This window comes from Protobothrops mucrosquamatus, unplaced genomic scaffold (genome assembly GCF_001527695.2).
Source record: "Protobothrops mucrosquamatus isolate PMUCROS unplaced genomic scaffold, P.Mucros_1.0 scaffold314, whole genome shotgun sequence".
Taxonomy (NCBI): Eukaryota; Metazoa; Chordata; class Lepidosauria; order Squamata; family Viperidae; genus Protobothrops; species Protobothrops mucrosquamatus.
Genome location: NW_015386654.1, coordinates 581,370 through 590,793, shown reverse-complemented (window position 1 = coordinate 590,793; position 9,424 = coordinate 581,370). Strand labels below are relative to the sequence as shown.

Sequence of the window (9,424 nt, the reverse complement as noted above, 5' to 3'; positions counted from 1 at the left end):
GGATCGTGCGGGGGACAGGAAGACACTCAAAGCGTTCAGGGCCCTACAAAGGGCCGGCGGAGGACCGCAGTCAGCGTCCCAGGGGATCAGGCGCTCCACCTTAATACTTTAGCCTCAAGCGCTGCTTGCTGGGCGCCCCGGCCCGCTCCGGCGAACGGCTAATCTTCCCTGGGAATCGACTCATGGGACCTCCGCTACCGGTGGGCTACGTCCGTCTATCCACCCTCCGGCCCACGCGGGAAGGGACGAGTGGGAAGCAAACGGGCGTCAGATTAAATCCCTGGACAGCACATAGCCGGGATTTTCCGATTGCCAAAAGTCCAACTCTGAGACGGAGCTGCCGGGGCTGGAGGGCGACAAAGTACAGCTGTAAGCGGAGGAGGCGGCCGAAGGAGCGGGGCTCGTGGTGCAGCTCCAGGAACCCGAGGAGGCGGCTGGAGAAATGCTGCTGCTGCCGCCGCCTCCGCTAATACTTCCCAGCACTGCCTCGGAGAAGGCGGCAGCGGCGGCGGCAGCAGCGGCGGCAGCAGCCGCTCCGCCGCCTCCGCAATGGTCGGCCAAGCGGAGGGTCTCGGTGAGCGCCCAAATGTAGTTGTGAGCGAAGCGAAGCGTCTCGATCTTGGTCAGTTTGGCGTCCTCCGGGAAGGTGGGCAGCACCTCCCGCAGGGAATCCAGCGCCGCGTTCAGGTTGTGCATCCGGTTCCGCTCGCGGTTGTTGGCCTTCAGGCGGCGGCTCTTCTTGAGCCGTTGGACCGTCTCGGTCGTCTTGGCGAGGCGGGAGGCGTTTCGCGCCCGGCCGGAGCGCCTCTTGCAGTCGTGCCGCCTCAAGCCGAGGAGGGGCAGGCGCGCGTGCTCCGCCGCTTTTACGGCCACCTCGGGCGCCGACCCCGGGGGGGACAGGACGCGGGACGGCTCTTCTTCCACGTCGTCCTCCCCCTCGGAGCCTGACGAGAAAGGGGCGAGAGAGGAGGATGAGGATGAGGAGGGGGAGGAAGACGACGAGGAAGAAGGCAAGGACCGGGTGTCAAGGAGCCCCTCTTCCTCCTTCACTCCCAGCGTCTCTGGCTGCCCGAACATCCTGCAAGAAGAACACAAAAGCAGACAAGCCGTCATGTTGAGGAAAGGCGGTTGGAGCTCCTGCCGGGACAACCCCCTCCGGCCCCACTCAGAACGCTCCGACAAACCCGTCGCGTGTAAGAGGCACCCAGGCGTGGATGGGCCCGTTCTTACAAAAGAGGGAAAGCTGCCTGAGAGGCCTGGCCTCGTCTTTAGTGCACGTGAGGAACACCGGTAGACAACCAATGTAACGGCGATGCGCATCGACGCTCAGGTCCACGCGAAGCTAAGGGCTAGACTCCGCTAGCTCCTAAGAGCTTTGTAGTCTACGCTTCGCTGCCTCGGGTTTGCTTGGAAGGTTTCATGTACTTGAGTATGGACTAACCCAGGGATAGGCAACCTCGGCTCTTTTATGACTCGTGGACTTCAACTCCCAGAATTCCTGAGCCAGCATGGCTGGCTCAGGAATTCTGGGAGTTGAAGTCCACGAGTCATAAAAGAGCCGAGGTTGCCTACCCCTGGACTAACCGAAGGGGCGCTTCCAGCCCTCCGCTCGGCAAGGCATGGCAGAAACCCGCTGCGTCGCCTTTGGAGCGAGCCGCGCCTTGGCCTTCCTACCAACCCTCCGCGGCCGGGAGGGGAGGCAGAGAGAGCCGCCACTGCGGTTGCGCCTAAGCGCTAAGCGGGAGTTTCGGCTGCCGCTCCGACAACAGCTTTCAGCCAACCCAAGTTCGCCTCAAAAAAAAAAAAAGGGGGGAAAGAGAGGGAAAATCGGAAACTTACTTGGCTCTTTTGGAAGGAACCGAATTGTTTGTCGCTCGGCCCCCTTTTTTTGGCCCGAAGACGTGGCTGGCTGCTCCTGTCTCGTTCCGCACCGCCCCTTGGGGCGACCTTCAGGGTTCAGCTTGGCCCCGCGCCGTTCCCTCTCGGTTGCTGGAGAAGGTCCCACCGTGGCCGGGTGTTGGTGTGGGTCCAAGGCGCCTTGTTCGGTGTGTGTGTGTGTGTATTGGGGGGGGGGGGGAAATGTCTCTAAAGGGCTGGTTCTATGGCCCGTCGCCGCCGGCCTGCGTGTGTGTAAAGAAACAGGGCAGCTCAGTGGGGGAAAGCGGCTGGCACGCGCCTGGACCCTCCAGTTAAAGCGAAGCTGCTTGTGTTTCTGGGGCTGCGTGTCTGGCACACGACTCTACTTAAAACCCCTTATATACCCCATGGAAAACAATCAAATGTACCCCCAGGGCCTCCTCGGCTCCCCCCCCTCCCCAGGTTTAGCTTTCCTTTTCATTTCATTATCATCGCTCATCTCTTTTCTTTCTTTTTTTTAGGGTTTGCGTGTGTGCGTGCTCCTCTTTCTCCTCCCTCCTCCTTTCCCTTTATCTGACCCTCCGAAAAGTGTGTTGGCAACCGGGACCGTTCTGGGGTGTGATTGGTGCCTTGCGCTCGGCTGGAGCGTGCCGCTAATTTATTAATGAATGGGGGTCGCGAGGCGCAGCTGGCCAATCAGAGCGTCCCCTTAGCCACGCGCGCTGGAACCTGCTTCCTTCGGACAACTCATTAGGCCCCAGGGCTGCGCTGAGAGAGAGAGGAAGCGGGTCTGTCCCACAGCCTTCGCCCTCCTCCACCATGCCAAGCGCGGCTCTTCAAGACCAAGCAGAAGGGGCACCTCTCCATTCTGCTTTCCTTTTCAAACTGGGAGAAAGAAGAGTGTGCCAAAAATGGAACCAGTGGTTGGAAAAGAGGAGGCTGCTCAAAGCAGAAAAAAACAGACCCAGAGACACAATATGTGTTTGTACTTTAAGAGCAGAGCATGGGTGTGTTGTATTTTTGCATAATGAAAGGCACTGGTCTCTTCCATCTCATATTGTTCAAAGTTTCCCTAATGCCACACTTCAGAAAAGGAGCTTTTCTCAGCAAAAGGGAATAGGCTGCGCCACAGACTAGTCCAGGGGTAGGCAACCTTGGGTCTTTTATGACTCGTAGACTTCAACTCCCAGAATTCCTGAACCAGCATGGCTGGCTCAGGAATTCTGGGAGTTGAAGTCCACGAGTCATAAAAGACCCAAGGTTGCCTACCCCTGGGTAGATGCCTTGTGACCTCCACCCATTGCTGTTCCTCTTGTTTAAACTTCAGTTTATCGGTGGCTGGTTTCACTTGTGGTCACAATTGGGAACGCAGTTTGTGTTGCTAAGCAAAGCAGTTGTTAAGTAACACCCAATTTTGTGATTTTTTTTGCCATGGTTGTTAAGCGAATCACTGAGGTTGTTAAATGAATCACTTGGTCATTAACCAAATCCAGCTTCCTCAATTGACATTGCTTTCGGAAGCCAATGAAGACACTGCAATCCTCATAAATACATGCAGGTTGTCAAGCAAATGAATTTTGATCACTTGACTTTATAGGTTTTAAATGCGAGGAGCAGTCATGAGATGCTTTTTTCAGTGGTACTGCAACTTTGAATGGTCACTAAATAAATGATTGTAAGTAAAGGACTACTTGTATCAGGATTGCTAAATCTTTTTTCATTAAACTATGGGCTTCTGGTATGGATATAAGGCTAATTGCATTTCAGAAAAAGGCTGCTGAAGCCTTATTCTATGGGTAATTTACTTGTTCAGTGCAAGCCTGCTACAATTTCACTCTAAAACAAACAAACAAACAAACAAATCCTTTAATCAATCTGTAGCCCTTCTTAGAAGTAAACATATAATACAGAAGATATTTGAATAGGACTTTCTTCTGAATACTGTACACGATTGGTCGAAGAAGTGCATTTAAGACATGTCACAGGGCATCACTTGAGATGGACTTTCCTAATTCCTTAGATGCATATAGAAATGTGTGGGGGGAAAAAATCTTCATTTGTTTGTATAATTTGACTTTTAATACTAGTTGTTTAATAGCCCACATTAGAATCAGGGAATTTTAGCCCTTTAAGTGGAATTTCTCAATTTAATGAACATCTGGAAATGAAAATAAAACCAAAATATTTAGGCCATACATATTCAGGATCTACAGAGGCCTTTATTTTGTCCATTGCGGCAAATCTAGAATTTTTAGCCCTTTAAAGACTAACAAATTCTAGAACACTAACTTTTGTAAACAATGGATTCTCCTCTCATCTTATATTTTAAAGAATTATTGTTTCACATTATAATTATTTGACCATCACTAGGACATGGTACAAAGAACTACTGTTGGGCTCCTTAGTCAGAGAATGTTGGCCTAAACAATCTAATTGTCATTTGTTTAAATAGTTTTTCTACTAAAGCCACCACAGATCCATAACATTAGTAAATGCTGCACCTATCCCTCTTCCTCTTTTCCTTTTCAAGAAGCTGTGAAACAGATGAACAGACCAAACTTGATTAGTCATTGGTACAATCCCTAGGAAAATCCTAAATTTTAGAAAGTCAGGACCCAGTCAGCACCCAAAATATTCTTCCATTCTTATTTTGGGATAGCAAGTGTTTAGTTACACTAAGAATCCTTAGTGATGAAAGGCTGTCGGTCTTTAATGTGCCACAGAATGCTCTGATCAGAAACTTAGTATAAATGTTAGATGTTCTGTGATTTCCTGAAATACAAGTAATTCTCAACTTACGACCACAGTTGAGCCCAAAATGTCTGTTACTAAGCAGGACAGTTGTTAAGTGAGTTTTGCCCTATTTTACCATCTTTCTTACCAAAGTTGTTAAGTGAATCACTTTTGTTACGTTAGTAACATGGTTGTTAAGTGAATCTGGCTTCCCCATTGACTTTGCTTGTCAGAAGATCGCAAAAGGTGATCACATGACCGCAGGACACTGCAACTGTCATAAATATGACAAGCATCTGAATTTTGATCGTGTGACCATAAAGATGTAAAGTGTGAACAAACGGTCATGTCACTTTTTTCAGTGCTGTTGTAACTTCAGTCACTAAACGAACTGTTCTAAGTTGAAGATTACCTGTACTAGGAAAATTAATGAATGTTAAGGGGAAAAACTTTCTAATGTTGTGATCAGTGGAATGTAAGCATTTATCTGTGAGCTAGTAGGCCCACTTTGCTGGTGATGTTAAGAGACAGTTGATAAGGGTGCTTTAAATTGGATTCTGTTAGTGAGCTCTGTGGTTGTATGTGGGGAGGACTCAACAGCTTAACCAGCCCTTTCTAAGTTTATGATTGCATGATTCCATAAGCAAGTAAGATGTCACTCTCCCTGATGAGCCTCAAATATCCTTTCTGTAATTATTTTATTATTTTGTTCTGCTATTGATTACTGTCACACTCGGAGACTCACACCAACAGAATGATTTCAGCTCAAATAAACTACTTATTTTATTCTGGCATTTTGGCTTGGATCTCTGACTGGGAAACAATCCAAGATCTTGTGGAAGTCAGCCACTCCTGATGATTAACCTTGATATTCAGGAATCTTTCTTGGAATCCTTCTGCTGAAGTGCCTTGTATAAGTTAAGTCCCTTACTTTGAGAGAGGGCAAAATATTTTCCCCCCTTTCTCCACTCTCTTCTTCTAGTTAGTTCAATTTAGTCTTGTCTCTGAGATGCACCAAAGTCTATGATGTCCTGCCCTCGAAAAAGATTTTCTAACTAACAGTTCAGCATATTATTTAGCCCTCACTGTACTTATAGTGCACTACTGTTTGAATGCCACCATATATTATATCAGTGATTGTATGCCCCTAGTAAAACTGTACATTCACACATTCCCAAGCATTCCTCTGGCCACAGATCATTAATGTGGCCTCCCAGAAGAGATGGTGAAGATTATTTATTTGTTTGTTTATTTGTTTTAATTTATTGGTTGCCCATCTTACCATAGGGTAACTGTGCAGCTTACAATATTAAAAATATAAAACTGTATAAAATACTATAAAATACTATAAACATATAAAAATACAAGATACAATAGCTAAAAGATGGGTAGAGAGAAGTAAGATGAGCGGGGTGGGGTGGGGAGGTGGGATCTGATACTAATCTATTAACCTCCCCCAACATTTGTATCTCCTCTTTTGCAGCCCCCAAATTATGGAATTTCCCTTTTTACTATAATGTCTTTGTACCATTTTATGCAGGAAAAATATATTTAAATCCTGGTAGGATCAAGCTGTGTGTTTTAAAGGGAACGTTAGTATTGCTAGGGCATTCTGAGGCAGATACAAGGAAATGGCTATTAGTTGTCCTTGTCATCACTCTTTGTTGGCTCACATTGTTATTTTTAAAGCAATGACAAAAGGAAAAGGGAGAGAACAGGCAATGGAGGATTACAGACCCCACAGACTCCAGGTCAAAGCCATTTGGAGGCGTAACAATGATCTTGGGCCAAACAGGCAAGCATCCTATTTACCTTTCCCCATCAGATTTTCCTCTCCTCTACAGTGCTCCAAGTAGCTGGCCCTGGTGACCAGTCCTAAAGGTCTCTCTGATCCAGGGTTAGGGGGACCCACCAAAGGGTCTGCCTTGGACAGCTGAAAGCAAAGGGGGCTGGATTCGTTAGTTAGCATGACAGAAGAATGGAATCCCTGGCAAGGGAATAAGCCACACATTAATGCCAGAGTGCGGAGAGATTCTTCTTTGCCTTGGTTTGAGAGGTTGTTTTGGCTTTCAGTGGAGAGTGCTTGTTCTGTAAAGCCTGAATTGTAATAAAAGTTCTGAGAAATGTTCTGGCTTCTGGAGCACATTTATTTAAAATCACAACTTAACCAAGCACATCACTTTAGAGAGTAATAGCAACAACAGGAAAGAAGAAAAGAAGGGACTTACTTTTCTTCCTCTGAAAGACTGCAAGGTATCAGCCTCATGCCCACCCACCATTTGTTTGGTTTCAGGCTCCAAAGCTCCATGAATTTAGCCACTTAAATTTGTAAATCACATTTTAGTTTCAGTGAGGAACTCAACTACTTAAAGATGATTTAGCAGGATGCAATCAGCCTCTCTTCCATTAATTAAATGAATGTATATGTGTGCAACCCAGACAATGAAAGTTATATTCCAAATAAATTGTATCACTACATTTATTTCAGTAAGACTGCACTCAGTTTGCTCCTGTTTGTTTATCTCTATAATATCCAGTTATTCTTTCCATCACATCCATTCCAGAGATTCGTTTATTCATTTATCTTTTGTGTGACCAGGATTGAATTAAATAATTCTACCTGCAGTTTACAATTGAAATTGATTCTATGAAATTAATTTGATAAAGCACACAGAAATTATCTTTGCACATGATTCATTCAAGACAAAGCACACGTAGACTTCCTTGACTGTTTTGATTCTTCGTTGCATCAAATAGCATTATTTCAACTTCCTTCAGACAGATTTACTTGCAGGCACATAGAAGTACACAACTTTTTCTACAGGTTGTCTAAAATGACCAGAACTGGTACTGCCTTTTCATTAACTTCATTATCAATGCTTAAAAATGCTTAAAATGGAAAAGTATGTGATTACAGAAGGTTATGTACCAGGGAGGTAATTTTTCTGGCTTTGGCACAATGCAGAAAATTTTACAGTTTAGACCCAGAATCTTTTGAAAACAAAAGGTCTATTTCACATAAGACTAGCTCTGGAGACTAGTTGTGTGAAGCAACTGTGACTGGCTTCACACAACACTAATCCAAACTAAACAAAGCACGTGTTGCTTTAGCATGTTGCATGAAATCTCCCTAAAGTGGGAAAAGATAGTGCAACCATCCTCGCTCTCCATGACCTTTCAATGGCCTTCGAGACCATTGGCTAGGGTATCCTTTTGGGCCGGCTATGGGGGGAAGGGCTAGTGCTAGATGGCACAGTCTTGTGCTGGTTCAGCTCCTTTCTCCAAGGCTGGTTCCATTCAGTGTTAATAGAGAGTTAGAGATTCTGACCAGGGCTTGGTACTTTCTCCACTCTTCTTTACATCTACATGAAGCCACTAGGTGAGATCATCCATCACCATGGATTTAGGTATCATCAGTACACTGATGCTACTCATATCTCCATCCCTGGTGACCCAAGTGATGCTGTGGCTGCCCTTTCATGGTGCCTGGAGGCTGGGGGGGGGGGGACAACAGACTTTGGCTGAACCTGACAAGACTGAGTGGCTTTGGATGCATGGAGCTTCAAGATCTGAGACTTTTATCATCTTTAGTCCTGGATGGAGTGGCACTAACCCAGACAAAGCCAGTCCGCAACTTGGAGATTCTCATGGACTCACAACTCCTGCTCGAAAAGTAGGTGGCAGTTGCACTTAAGGAGAGCCTTTGCACAACTTCATTTTGTGTGCCAGTTGCGGCCTTTCCTGGATCAGGAGTCCCTGTGCTCAGTCACTCAAGACTGAATCATCTCACATCTGGACTATTGTAACGCCTTGTACATGGAGCTACCCTTGAAAACCATTTGGAAGCTATAGCTGGCACAAAGTGTGGCAGCAGGAGCAGTTCTTAGGGCTCTTAGAGAGGCCCATGTTACACCACTGCTTCACGAGCTGCATTGGTGGGGGGTCTACTTCCAGGTGCAATTCAAGGTGTTGGTCATCACCTTTAACGCCTTGCATGGCATGCGTCCAGTCTACTTGAAGAACTGTCTCACCCTGATGAGGACTGGCCTGCCTCACCCGTGCCAGCAGAGGAGGCGTACTGTGGATCCCGTCAGCCAGTTGGTGGGATCCAGGAGAAGAGCCTTCTTTGCTTTGGCTCCTGTCCTCTGGAACATCTTACTCCCTGAGGTGAGATTGGCTCCCATCCTCCCGTAACAGCTTTTAAGACCTGGCTCTGCCAGATGGCTTGGGGGAACCAATGTGGGAGCTTCATACCGGAGGTATTTGACTAATTAAAATTCAACACCCACTCCCATGTGTTCAGCTCCCTTTTTTGCCACCTTGTGTCCGTGATTTTATCTCTTAATGTTTTTATCTGCTGTTTTTTTTTACAAAGGATGATTTTAATATTTTTCAGTATTTTTTATGTTGTAAGCCTCCCAGAGTCATTTGATACGAGATGGGCGGCAAAAAGTATTATGAATGAATGAATGAATGATTCTATAAGTTACATCCTCCTTCCTTGGGAACCCTTATAGACCTGAAATTTTAGGCACCAAGCAACAGTTAAGTTTACTTTTCTTATTCCCAGGAACTGTTTAGGTGCCTCACCTAATTTGTCCACCATTCTGATCAGGAAAATGGAGGGGAGGGGAAATATCTTAGTTTTCGTCCCTTCTCATTTTGAAGCCCAGCGGGAGTGACGACAAACCGGGACGGCGGGCACTGGGAGCACTTGTGTGGTCCGCTAAGTGCGTGCCGATGAAATGAGGCTGAACTGTTATGCAAAGGGGTGGCACCGCTTGGGTGGGGGCAGAAGGCCGGAGATCCTTGTCCGGCCCGGGATCCGATCGGT

At 46.7% G+C, this 9,424-nt stretch overlaps 1 protein-coding gene across 1 annotated transcript; it reads right to left on the bottom strand.

Annotated features, from left to right (window-relative positions):
- Positions 1–267: 267 nt before the first annotated feature.
- On the bottom strand, positions 268–1,077 carry NEUROG2 (neurogenin 2). Its single transcript, XM_015815093.2, has one exon. It carries the CDS (start codon positions 1,075–1,077, stop codon positions 268–270), a length of 810 nt encoding a protein of 269 aa, XP_015670579.2.
- Positions 1,078–9,424: the final 8,347 nt, after the last annotated feature.

Coding starts and splice junctions, on each gene's coding strand:
- NEUROG2 (XM_015815093.2), bottom strand. CDS start 1,077: ATGTTCGGGCAGCCAGAGACGCTGGGAGTGAAGGAGGAAGAGGGGCTC.